This window comes from Cornus florida, unplaced genomic scaffold, assembly GCF_030987335.1.
Source record: "Cornus florida cultivar Cherokee Brave unplaced genomic scaffold, ASM3098733v1 CherokeeBrave_3.0.0_Hap2_Chr01, whole genome shotgun sequence".
NCBI classification, from domain to species: domain Eukaryota; kingdom Viridiplantae; phylum Streptophyta; class Magnoliopsida; order Cornales; family Cornaceae; genus Cornus; species Cornus florida.
Genome location: NW_026775571.1, coordinates 91,284,162 through 91,298,070, shown reverse-complemented (window position 1 = coordinate 91,298,070; position 13,909 = coordinate 91,284,162). Strand labels below are relative to the sequence as shown.

General features: G+C 33.9%; 1 protein-coding gene across 1 annotated transcript; it reads right to left on the bottom strand.

Moving 5' to 3' along the window:
* Positions 1-11,563: 11,563 nt before the first annotated feature.
* Positions 11,564-13,595, bottom strand: LOC132277371 (F-box protein CPR1-like). The gene is made up of 2 exons (XM_059779234.1): positions 13,522-13,595; positions 11,564-12,173 (listed from the first exon to the last, which is right to left on the bottom strand). Exons 1-2 carry the CDS (start codon positions 13,593-13,595, stop codon positions 11,564-11,566), a joined length of 684 nt encoding a protein of 227 aa, XP_059635217.1.
* Between the last annotated feature and the right edge of the window lie 314 nt (positions 13,596-13,909).

Genomic DNA, 13,909 nt, shown 5'->3' with positions numbered 1-13,909 from the left:
TCTCAAAATAGTTCTAAGAAAAACTAAACCAAGCATACCGCCTTAATCTTTCTTGTTTTGAAGATGGGCTAGCTCTTTGGTTAATTCAAAAGTCTTATTTTGATTTGTAATGCCTCTTTTTGGTATTCAATAAATATTTTTGTCACATAGAAAACATAGGGTAAAGTGCAAAAAAAAAAATAATAAATAAATAAATAAATAAATCTCTGAACTATGTTTGAATTTGCAAGTTACTCTCCTAAATAATATTTTGTGCATAATACTCCATGAAGTATCACATTTTGTTGCAAAATGCCCCAATGCCTAGACTATATTTTATTAAATGACCATAATGCCTTTTTTTATTGAATTACACTTAATTTATTTTTCTTATTGAAATAAATTATATAAAAATATATATACTAATTTGATGACATATTCTCTATTAAATTTATATAAATTTACCTTTATTTTTAAAATTAATTATGTAAATAAAAATCTTAAGTAGAATTTTTTAAATTATTTTAATTAATTTCTTAAATTTTCATGAATATAGTACATGAAAAAGAATGCAGTTTTTATTTAAGGACCCGTTTGACATGCGTTTTGCTTTAGGTGTTTTGTTTTTGGCTAAAACAGAAACAGTGTTTTTACTATTGAAGTGTTTTGGCAAAAATCGGAAACACGTTTGGGAACGATGTTTTGCTATGAAAATGTCGAAAATGGAAACATGTAAAACATCTTTGGTAAGCCATGCGTTTCAAGAATTTTAAAAACAAAACATGTTTGGTAAGTCCAACTGTTGTGAAAAAAAAAAACATGTTAGGTTATCATTGTTTTTAATTTATTTTTATAAATTTTAAATTTATTTCTATATAAATAGTCCGTATATTTTTAATAAATATATTAAAATTTGAACACACACACACACACACACACACATATAACCAAAGTGTAATTATAGAAGCAACTGCTTCAGCGAAAATGTAGAATGTTAGTTCTAGTAATTGAACTAATAATTTCAACCATTTTGCATATTATCTTGATCTGAAACTACACTTCAAGTTATTTGGTGATGATTGTCCATAGGTTTGTGTTTCATTCATTTTGCTCATTTTTTGCATTAGCGAAAGAAGAAGAAAAAATACTACACAGCTCAAATAAGAATTTTCGGCTCTTGTAAGTCTGCACTGGTGGGAATTCAACTCCAAAATACAGACTCTTGCCTTCTCTTCTGTAAGGAAATGTAAACCCCTAACAAATTACAAACACATCTTTTTTGCTAAAAAAAAAAAAAGAAAAAAAAGAGATATAAATGAATGTAGAATGCCTTCATCTGTGCAAATCTTGGTTCCCATTAATTGCACTACAAAATTCTTATTTTTTTCCATCCCGGGACCAAAGTTTTGGCATTAACTTGAGTCTTGATGACATGTAGAGTTCCCTCTTTTTATTGTATTCTTATGATCTAGATATTAAGATCACCTTTTTCATTTCTAATCCATCTATTTGAAGTCAAACTTCACAAAACATCTATCAAGGAGTCATAACATAAAAAATAATAATAATAAAAAAAAAAGCACCCTGCTAGAATGGAAACTTGCAAGGAAGCTTCTCAAATCATACTCCTTCTTCTGTATTAGGAAAAATGACAAAGAAATTGAGAACAAATTAAACAGGAGATATAATTCAAAGTTCAAATACAATTCACTTCATTGTTTACAAATTTCAACAATATGATTCAAAAACGAAGAAAAATATGCTTAACAAATAAAAAGATATTTCCTTATGTTTTCCTTAACTGTTAGGAAGGTATCAGAAAAATTCAGAAGATCTTATTGGAGACATACTTCAAAAAACACAAATTTCACTTCCATGGAACAAGCTTCAATAGAAGGACACATCATCTTCATAACAGCACACTTCACCTTCAAGAGAGTATCAACACACTTCACATTTGCAATGGTAGAATTTAAGTGAGGTGCAAGAACAGGTTTCTACTTTGACTTAAATCTTTCTCTTTCTTGCCTCATCATAGAAGAAAACTTCATACCCATTTGCCTAAAACGCGCTATTGGAAATGATCAAAATTAATACATACACACACACACACACACATATAAATGATTAAATTTTGATAATACAGAAATATTCCCATATGAAGACTTGCAGATTGTGAATCTTTAGAGTTACCTGATGAGGTGGTTCTAGTTGGCATGAACTTTCATGGAGTATGCTTTTTTGGAATTTAGTTATGTAGTGCTCTGTGTTGTTTTCAGTTGTTAGATTTTCTTAGCCTAAGGATAATCTAGTTTTGGTTCACGCTATTGGACTGGTTTATCAAACCAACATTCTGCAAGATAAATGATTATACAATGGGATTCTCAGGCAACAAATAGGAATAAAACATTACTGAATCATGTCTATGTGGAGTCTACTGGCTACAAGGGTATGCATACAGATTTATCGTTTGATACTGCTGTACGTTATTTTAATTCTTTACAATGTGGTGGTGTTAATTTTCAAATCTATGTCAAACTTCTCTCTTCTCCCCGTCTAAATTTTTTAATCATTGCACCAAGTAGTATCAGATCAATAATAGTAGCAATATACTGGTATATATAAGGAACTTGGTATAATTAAAAGAAAAGAATGTAATTACTGCATTATAAAGAAACAATTTTGTATGGCTATAACAGAAAAGATAGATAAACAAAACAAGATATACAATCTAAGTATTAAAAATAAAAACACAAAAATAAATAAAACAGTTCATGTGCGGACTGGACTACCTTAGCATAGAGATTTGCTAGGGATAATCTAGTTTTGGTGGAAAGTGAGCTTGTTCACTTTTTGCTTTGTATTGGAGTTCATCCTCCTATTGTAATTGTATTATCTTGAAAAAAATTATAAAAAAAATAAAAATAAAAACATCAATTCCTGGAATTGGTAGATGGGTTCCAGGAATTGGAAATAAAATTTATAAAAAAAAACCCCATTCCAGGAATTGGAAAAAAAATAATAAGTGCTACGAAGGACCAAGAAGCGGAACTACACTCAAAGCAAAACATCAAACAAGGAATTGGTAGATGGGTTCACCAATTACCAAGGTACCTCCCACAAAACAGCCTTCAGATGCCCCATAGCTCGAATGGAGGAAGGTCAAAGAGAAAACAACAAATTCATCGCTATGAAAGAAAATGCAAAATACAGAATAATTTAAGAAAGGTACTAGACGCGGCTGCTACTACTTCTTCCTCCGCGGCGGCTGCTGCTACTTCTTCCTCCGCGGCTGCTGCTGCTCTTAGAGTCAATATCGCGAGGTTTGCTTTTGTTGCCTCCCAAATCGCCAGACGCCTGGGTTTCAGATGAGAGAGAAAATATCAGGCCGAATGTTGCAAATGGTTTTTAAACTTACTTCCTCTGCTATAGTGTTGGACATAACTTACTTCCTCTGCTACAGTGCTTTTATTGGGCTAACAGTATTGAAATAACAAAAAACACCATTTTGGTGTTTCACTTTTGGGCCCAAATTTTAACAATGTTTTAGTACTATTTAAAACAAAACAATAGCTAACAAACATGTTTTTGGCCCTGAAATGAAGCCCTGCAACAAAAACACCAAAACAAAACAGTTAACAAATAGGCCCTAAGTAATTTATTATTTTTTATAAATATTTTTCTACAGTAATTTTTTTTTCATCTGAGTAATTTGCATGATTGCATCTAATGGTCTTTATAACTGATCGCTTGCCAAGCCTCGCTACTCACCTTAGCATAGATGTCCAGGCCTGAATGGTTCTTGTGGGAGCCAAATAATGTTTAAACCATAGGAATGTCGAATTTCCATCCCCTGTAGAGTGTTTGATGAGTTGTCTTGCCATGAATCCTAAGTTTGAGAATCCTTTTCCAGTACCAGTACCACCAGTGACTGAAATGGCTGAATCTTGTTGTCCCAGAAACTTCTCTGCCGCTAAGCTCTCAAACTTTTAGGAGCATTACCATTTCCCACTCTGTTCCACAGCTCAAGATCCGGGAACCCCAAGCCTCCTTGCCATTTCAGTCTGCAAATAGGTTGCCATAGTGTTCTTCATATTTGTCCCAGTCCATAAGAATGATCTGAGGGCCGGTCTGATTGATAGAGATCAATGTCTTTCTTGGAAATAATAGATCCGTTGGACATGTAATTTTGAATGCTAAAGAGCAATAGTTTTTAGTAAGTTGCACTTTACCGATATAGGAGAAGACCTTGCTAGTCCAGCTCTTAACTCCCTTAGCTATCTTATTAATTAACCAAAGTCATGAAAATCAGATAGACTTGATATAGCAAAAAATTGGTTATGATCGAGCGGCTCTAAGAGTTTGAATGGAACAGAGGTCACCAGGAGCAAAGAGCAGGAGGTCGTTGGGAAAACATAACTGCGATATTCTTGTTTTCCAACATTGCCAAGTGGTATTTAAAATTTTAAATTGAGGGTTAAAAGTTAATACAAGTTACTCTTAAAATTTTGGGTAAAATGCGAAAAACCCCCTTGGACTATTGGGGCTTTGCAACTAACCCCCCTGGACTACAAAGAACCCCCCTCAACTTTGATTTTGTTACATATGACCCCATCAGGTCACCGGAAAAGAAAAATGACATATTTGCCCTTACTATGAAACGACACCGTTTGAAGCATTGTCATATTATCTTGCTGACGTGGCAACAAAAATCTCAACAACCAATGGGAGCTCGACAGCATACCAAAGAGATAAGGTATGTTATCTCTTATACTGTATCACACCAATACCCCATCGTAGTTGAGTCATACGACAAACATATACGTAGTGTGTGTGTGTGTGTGTATATATACATATTTACAGATCACTATTCACCATCTGTAATAACCCAGTTGCTTGTTTTACAAAGTCCAATTCTTCTTTGATCATGACTGTAACAAGCACTAAACACCCGCGGCGGCACCAGAAGAAGAGAGTTGTCAGATTCTGGTGGAAGTGGGGGTGGTGATAGTGGATTTTTGGGGTTTCAAGCTGAGTGATTTTAGTAGGAGTTGTTTAATTTTTGAAGACTATGGAGAGATGGCCGAGTCGTAGTTAGTAAGGTGGGTGATAGTGGTGGCGGGAGTGGGGGTGGTGGCAATGGCTTCCTGTACTACACTCTAAATTGATGAACGTGGTGTGGAATTGCTACTCGGTGGCGTCGGATTTTGATCTGATAGCAGAGCACCAGATATAGGTAGCGGTGGATCCGTACACGAACAACGAAGCTTTCAATTGTAGCAATAGTGATTTGTTCAAGTGGAAGCACTTGTGGAGGATTATTACGGAGCAATTTAGGGTCAAATATGTGGAAGTCAATGAAAACGAGAAGTGGGTGACCGTCCCGATCGAAATGGGGTGGTCGGTGGATGAGGCAAAGCTCGGCCACTGTGCAGTTCAGCGGCAACCAGCCCATCTCCACGAGTCAACCATGGCCGAACCAGCCCATCGCCGTTCAACCCACCTTGCTCGCCGGTCTTTTCCACCATCCGAGCTTGTCCCCTCTACCGTCACTTCATCTAAGCCGCCACCGAGTTATCCACGACTGAGCCACCGCACCGCTGCATTTCTTCCCCACCGCCGTTGTCGCCACTTCTTCCTTTTCTGCACTGTGTGTGGAGTGAATAAAAGGAAGGCTGGGTTAAGGCAGTTTCGTGAATAAAAAGAAGGTTGGTGATGACGATGATGGGTAGAATTTTAGAGAGAGAAACCTAGCAATCACAGATGTAGTACAATATCACTGCTCAAAACCATATTGATTGAAACACTAGATGATTTTGTTTCATGGCCGTCGCCGCTGTGGTTGTGGAACTGGGTTTGTGTTTCTGCACTGAGCTTGTTATCTCTTGTGTTTGCCACATCAATAGGAATGGGCTTTAGGTTAACGGTTGGAAATTAGGGACATTATTGTCCTTTCATGCTTCTATGGGCAATATGGTCATTTAAAATTAACAAACCAATTTTAACAGTCATATATCACCGGACATTCGACGAATGGGGTCATCTGCAATAATTTTGCATAGTCTAGGGGGTTTCTTGCATTTTTAGAAGTTCAGGGGGTTAGTTGTAGATTTCCCAATAGTCTAGGGGGGGTTTCTTGCATTTTACCCTTTTATTTTGGTTAGTTAGTATTAACATTTCTTGACACAAATTTGTCTAATAAATTAGTTTAAAAATTAAAAATTATAGAATATGAACTTCAGGAGAGAAGCCCCTCGCCCCAAAGTCACTCCGTTGTCATCCTTCTTTATAGCCTCCTTTAATAATGCACATTATCATATTAAGTGCAAGTACTTGATTAGGGTTTTCAACCTTTTAGCCAGCGACTTATTTCATTGCAGCAACTGGAAATGAAAGGGGTGTACAAGCAATCTGCTGGTGAAATTTGGACAAAACTATTGCATGTCTAAAAGAGGTGTAAATGCAGTCTTTCAACAACCTACACCCAAATTTTTAATTTTAGCCAACCTACACAGTATTTGAGGTATATGTGAGCTGGAAAAATTACTCTCTCGTCCTCCAATAGCGAGAAATTATTTCACAGTCCAAGTCCACCTGGTCATCATGTTGACATGGCTAATAGGATAAATAAGAAATTAGTGTACATGTATACCTATAATCAAAATTTTATCCATCTATGTCAGTATGTGTGTATGTATGTATATGGAGGACTGAAAGGAGACAACTGGAACTATAAAAACTTCCTACGATTAGTACAAAAAAATTAACGTTCCTCCTTTGAGAGAACAATTAGTGTAACATAATAAATTATAAGGGTGTCACCATTAGGCATTAACAAATCTTGCACTACAAAACTGAAAATTAATTAGGCTAAGAGAGAACAATTGGTATAATTTAAATGGATTGAATTTTTAATTATATTCATTAAAGACTTTAATAAAAACTTGCAAATGTCAAAAGATTCCTCATTTTTCAAATCATTTGTCCAATAAAATTTTTGAAATTCAGTAAAGACCCTTGTCCAATAATCAAAATTCAGAAGAAAAAAAATAAATAATAAAAGAAAACTCCTCCTTTGATATAAAATTTTCTGTTATTTGTATTTTCTATACACAAATTTTGATAATTATAAGAGTGGGCGGTTTGAACTCTTAAAGAATTCACAAAAGACTATCCCTTAATTTCCTCACAGCAAAGTCCTTAATCACCTGACACAAAACTTGCTATTCTCAAAAATAAATATTTAATTAATCTTTCATATATATTAGTTAAGTATTCTTATCCATGTTTTCAATTTTGTAATGAGATAAAAATAATAATAATAATAATAATAATAATAAAATGTAAGAATTTATGACTATAGAGAGGATGAAGAAAAACACTAGCTGCTTGAAGTTTTCTTTTTTCTCTATTTGGGACACAGTGTACATTCTTTCATCTTTATATACAAGTTTATCCTTTAACCAAAAAAAGAAAAACACTAGCAGCACTGTAGGAGAGATGATCTAGTGTATAACCAACTTTTTAACAGGTTTTGTGTTCAAGACTTGATTGCAGAACACAAATGTTTTACTTTATTTATCCACGCTCCATCAAATCAACAACAAATATCAATTCAAATTAAAATCAGCAAGATTTAAATAATTTTTTTATTTTTTCCATTTTCCCTCGTGTAATTTAATTTTTAATTTTTTTTTCCCTCCTAACTTTTGTCTTCTGCACTACATAAATAGGGACTCTTCAAAGTGGGGAAGGGCAGGGAGGAGTGAACAATGCTTGTCTCAGGCCATATAAGTAGGAATTGCCTACTTATGCTGATATGGACCACTAATAACACCGCACATGTCAAAAAAAAAATTTATAAAATAAATAGGAATCAATCGGGTCTTTTTACGGGTGATCCAAAAAGAATCGATTCAAGTCCACAATCTTTCCTCCAACGGGTTCCCTAACTTGGCTCATCTCTCTGGTTTTCGAGACCTCTATTCTTGACTGACCTCATAACAATCTCAAAATACTACCAAACTTCAATACATTGACATTTCAAGCTGCAATATTTCTGGCAAATCAATGCTTCTGACAGTTCTTCACTCACTCAAACATTTAGATTTGTTGAACAACCTTTAAATCAATCACAACAAGGTCCAAAAATTTGGTAACTCTTTGCTCATTCACGTTGGTACTATTTTTAATGCTTAAAAAATCCCAATTTCAGCAAACCCACTTCACAAATCACTCCAAAAACTCAAACCCATCAAGAAACAGGATCATCCACACATATCAGAAAACAAAAAAGACACCACAACCACTCAGATCACCCAAACCCCTCCAATCACCAATCTTTGTGGCGGACATCAAATCGGTGATGTGCATTTGGAGGGTACAAAGATTTGGGAAACCTTCTCCAAGGAAATTGTAGAAACAAAAAATACAAATAGCCCAATTTCACTACCTCTTAATTGGGAAACTGCACAGGCACCGGAAAGTGAGAATCCGACAGTTTTGTTCAAAAAACCAATCTGAAATCTGGCGTGAAGTAACTCTAGCTTGGCGTCAATTGAGGTCGTCATCTTCAGGTAAAGGATCTGTTGGTCAAGCGATCGATAAAATGTGAAATCGACGGCAAAGCACCCAATCAACACCGCTGCCAACAACGTCACTATAAGTCAGCAGATCGTGTTTGCCTCTGAAAGTTAGAGCGCAAGGTTAGAAAAAAAAAAAAAAAAAAAAAAAAAAAAAAAAAAAAATTATTATTATTATTTCTTTTTGGATCACCCGCAAGAATACCCGACTGATTCATGTTTATTTTTTAAAAAGTTTTTGACATGTTTAGTGTTGTTAGTGGTCCATGTCAGATTCTGGTATAAATTGTACCCATGAGAGTATTTCTTTTATTATTTTATTCCAAATTTTATGTATAAACAAAATAGAAGGAGGATTCTTTCTATTTGCCAAATAATGGTAATTTGGAGAATGTGAACCTTTTTTTTTTTTTTTTTTTGATAACCCAGAACTCCCCAAGACAAGACCCGTCGGACCCTACCCTAAGGCACTAAACTGGGGATACTGCAGCCCAGTCCCATAGCCACAATACCGGATGAGTGATTACCCAAGGCGAATACCTTACCATCACTGCTAGGCCCCCGGGGGCAACCTCTATTTACTTTTTTAACAAGGATATATCAATGTTTTCTTATATTTCAACAAGTTGTTTGGTTTTTAGTGCCATATTTTTCTTCATCTTTCTAAATTGTAATTGGAAGGGTGAAGTAATTCATTTATTGGAGGAAAATTCTTACAAAAGAAAAAAAAAATTATTTATATAGATTTATGGTAGAAGATTTCTTTTTCTTGAAATTTATCACATCGCTTAATCAAAGTTATTTAGTAACAGTTTTATTAATTTCATTTTTCAAAAATTACAAATTTATTTTGAAATATTCTTTTTCGATCTCATACCTTGATATTTTGAATTTGCATCTCATAATGAAATCTCATACATTTGAGAGTGTTTCGACATTACTTATTATTATATAATTTTAAATTAAGTATTCGAAGTGTAGAAAAATGTCTAAAATCCAAAAAATCTACACATGTCAATCACTGCCCTACCCCTAGGCCAAGAAATAACAATTTTTCTCAATCAGTGGGTATCAGCTGAATTTCTGGTGCATAAGTTGTTGTGGGCTGCTGCAGTTTACTTTATTTGGATGGAAAGAAACGCAAGAGCTTTTAGAAATCAATCAACTTCAACCCTCAGTATCATTGCACAAATCAAAAGCTATGTAAGGGACAGATTAGCAACAACCAAACTCAAAACAAGCTCTGACCTCAGAAAGATCTCTTCCCTCACTTAACTTCAAACCCTCTTCCAACTGGGATGCTCCACAGCAACTGGACAAGCCCTACTGCTATAGTAACACAAAAATTGAATGGTTGCACACACAGCTCTTGTGGATGGAATGAACTTAGTAAAGTCAGAGGTGGATGATTAATGGCTTTCAGTTGCAGATTTTGGTGTCCAAGTTTGTTCTTGTGGTTCTGTGCAAATTAGAATACATTGCAAATTAGTGCTGTCAGTTTGATTTTCTCTGTACTATGTACAAGTTTTAGTCTGTTTGTTTCTCTTTTGTTTTCTCTCTTATTGGGCCCCATGTACATTCTTTTTACTCTATACACAAGCTTACCTTTTAACAAAAAAAATATATAATAATAAATATATATATATATTAGTATTTATTTTTATTCAGGTTTTTTTTTTTTTTTTTTATGTAATTGGGTAAAGAGATAATTAAATGATTTAGAACTTAAAAGGGGAAAAAATAAATAAAAGTGAGGCTTAAAATTGATAGGACTTATTTATCTGTCAAAGAGAAAAGTAGAACCTAATAATAGTTTGTCTTAAATTTTATTTTTTATCTTTCAAACAGGAGGAATCAAACTTGAGACATAAAACTTCATGAGGCTCTAATGTCCAAGTCTTTTTCAACTAGGCTAAACCTTGGGGTTTAGTTTCATGTTTGTTGTTAAACAGGTTTAGTGCAACATCTTGAATTAACACTTTGTTGTGCTCATGATCTAAAATGTGTAATGGAACAAACAATAGGTGTACATGCAATCTTTCAACCTACACCCATAATTTTTTTTTTTTTAGGCAACCTACATGCGTATTTGAGGTATATGTGAGAAATTATTTCATGTTCTAAGTTAAGTTCACCTAGTCATTATGTTGACATGGTTAATACAATCAATAAGAATCAACGGGTTAGTGGTCTATCGATACCAGATTTTTACTTTAAAGTGAGAAAATGCATTCGAACCTCGGTGGAGACATGTGTGTGTGAGTACCAACTAGAAAGAAAAAAGAAAAAAAAAATCAATGTACATATTTTAAATTAGATTAATAGGATACAATCAGGAGCCTCTTGATATTATTTGAGGCCTAAAGCAAACTTCAAAAATTAGGCTTTCTTATGTTTAATATATGAATATAATATTAATAATTTTTATTCAAGGAAACTTAAAACATTATTTGGATTTTAATTTTAGAAATAGTAATTTAATTTTTGTAGGCAATTAATGTGTGAGGATTGAAAAGAAATATAATTATAGGCATGTAATAGAGATAGTGTTTTGTTTCGTAGGCAATTGATGTGTGTGAGAGAGTTCAAAATAAATATAAAGTTGCGAGAGTTCAAAAGAAATAGTATAATGTTGAATAGTTATTAATATGCAAGATAATTTAAAAATTACTCCGTAAAACTTTTCCAATTTTAAGAAAATTACCTGTATTGATCCATTATATTTATTTTGTACGTAATTAATACATTGAAGGAAACATAATTAATATGTACGTTAACTTCCTTTTTGAGACGACCCAGAAAAACGTCCTATGTTGCCTTTTAGATAACAATCAGCATAAATTATAGTTATGCTCACCCTTAACAAGCTAGTTACACAAACAAAAGTTTGATCATGAAATCACAATTACTAATCTGATGGAAGTATATATCTTCCAAACAATTATTTTTAAACTTAAAAAAATAAATAAATAAATAAAAAATAAAAAAACCTACAGTATTAACTACAGAATATTAGTTCCTTGATCACAGGGAACCTTAACGAGGCTGGCGATGTAAATCTCTGCTGCAAGTGGCCGAAACCCCCGTGAACGAAAGCCAAGATCCGCGACTGTTTGCTGTTTGAGGTCTAACCAAAAAAAATTGAAATTAAGTTGTACGAGGAGAACTTGGGTGGTACCCTTTGAATAACCTAGAATTCGTAGTTGGCAAACATGAAGATCTTCATACACATGTGAAAAGAAAGATAGAGAATGTTTTGTCCACGACATCTCCCGCATCATGTAATTATTCATTACCCATAACTCCAGATGGTCGTCATCATCAACATTAATACCAAACAGCCACAAGCATCCACCCGAAACTCCCAAAGTCACCGTCCAAAAATCTTCTGGGAGCTGCACCTCCCGGAAGTTCTCAACCCCGAGATCAAATGCAGCAATATAATTATCCACATGTGACTCGGGCTGGCGAGTAGCCACCCAATGCAAAGCACCATTAAAAAACACACCATGCCGACAAGGTCTAGGGAGATTAGAGAAACGATGATTAATCCTTCTCCATACATTCGATTTCAAACTAAAAACTGTTATTTCAGAGCCCCAAAGGGTTTTCCTGATCATCAAACAAAGTGGCCACATTTACAATCTTGTAATCGTCATTGACGGGATCATACCCAAATCCATGAACTGTGTCACAAATTTCTGAAGAAGGTGGTGGCATAGGAGGTAAAATTTGGTTTTTTTTTTGGTGGATGGGTTTAACAACATGAGCACTTTATTAACACCCAAAGATATCAAACAAATAAAGCCATTGCAAGAACCTACTATATCAAATTTGTCTGCTTTCACAAAAGGGTCCTCAAATTTTGCTATATTATGGTCATCATGGTCAAGGGCGGATCCAGGAATTGTCAGTAGGGTGGGCTACAATTAAACATAAATTTAATAACACAATTTCTTAAGCAAATTTTTTTATAACATAATCTAGATAAATATTTGAATTCAAATATTATAAAATATTTATCTAAGTTGTGTTCGACGATTCTTTAAAGACTTGAATTCGTCGATAATAGACTCCAAGTCAATTTTTCAAACAAGGTCCCAATCATCCAATCAGTAAGAAATTCACCTCCCATTGTGCTATGTTTTAACACGTTTCATATTTTGTTTTTTTAGTTTTAAAGATTGAATTATTGTAATTTTTGTTTGTGGTTTTATTTTATAAATCAATATGAAATTCTAACACTTACCCATCTATATTTGTTTTATCTAAATCTATAGTAAGTTAGTAACTTTTGATTTGTGAATTATTGAATTTAGATGTTTTCTTTTAACTAATACTCCTTGTCTACTTCGAGATCAAAATCATCAAATTTTCGTAGTTTATAATGCAATAGATTTTTTTGTTTATTTGTTGAATACTTTCTAGATAAACAAATGAGCTCTGTTTATTTTTCATGATGATATATTTGAAAGTTTTGAAATTATGAATGTATTCTATATATATAATTTCATAACGGCCTCTACAACAAATTTGTCTCAAAATATGTTTTACTTCATATCCTAATACTCATCATTAATAGGGCTTGTTAGGCTTGGGTTTTTATTTTAGTATTGTGGCTTGGCTGACTTGGGCTTATTTGGGTGGGCTAATATTAATAATAATTTTTTTTTTTGGGGCTGGGCTAAAAATACACATAGTAAAAAAATAATAATAATTAAATAATTAAATAAATAAATAAATTGGGGTGGGCTGGAACCCAGCCCAGCCCTACGCTGGATCCACCAGTGATCATCGTTTAGGATATCATCAAGAGTCAAACCCTAAAGAATAGAGACCGTCGACCTCCATTTTTTCAAAAATCAGAGTGAGGTTAGTGTTGGTTGTGAGTGATTGATTGAGTTGCAGATTGAGGAAGTCAAGGGAGTCAATTAGGGCATACCATCTTTTAGAAACGCACCTGAACCGTAGCAGAGTAACCACTGGAAGTCGGGAGAGAATGTCGACTATCAAATCTTCGAGGATGTTGGCCATTGCCACTGGATTGATTAATTGTTTTAGAGTGTCTCTTTCTGAACTCTACAATTCGCTCGGTCTCTTCTTTTTAGGGTTTAAGGTTATGAGGAAGAGACAAAGTAGAGGAAGAAGTGTGTTGATCCTCGTTTGGCATATATATATATACACACACACACACATACATACACTGTTTGGAACCAATTCCTTTTAGAATTGGAATTTCATGTCTAATATTATACTATTTTGTCTTTGTTTAGATAATAAATTAAATTTTATTTTATTTTAAAATACATCCCTAAGTTACATCAAGGAGACAAATAATGGTAAGGACT

Bases quoted from the DNA above. Each gene is read 5' to 3' on its own strand.
- LOC132277371 (XM_059779234.1), bottom strand. From the start codon at position 13,595: ATGGCCAACATCCTCGAAGATTTGATAGTCGACATTCTCTCCCGACTT. The intron at 12,174-13,521 runs GTGCGTTTCTAA...TTTGATGATCAG, and splicing joins GTTACTCTGCTACGGTTCAG to GAAAACCCTTTGGGGCTCTG.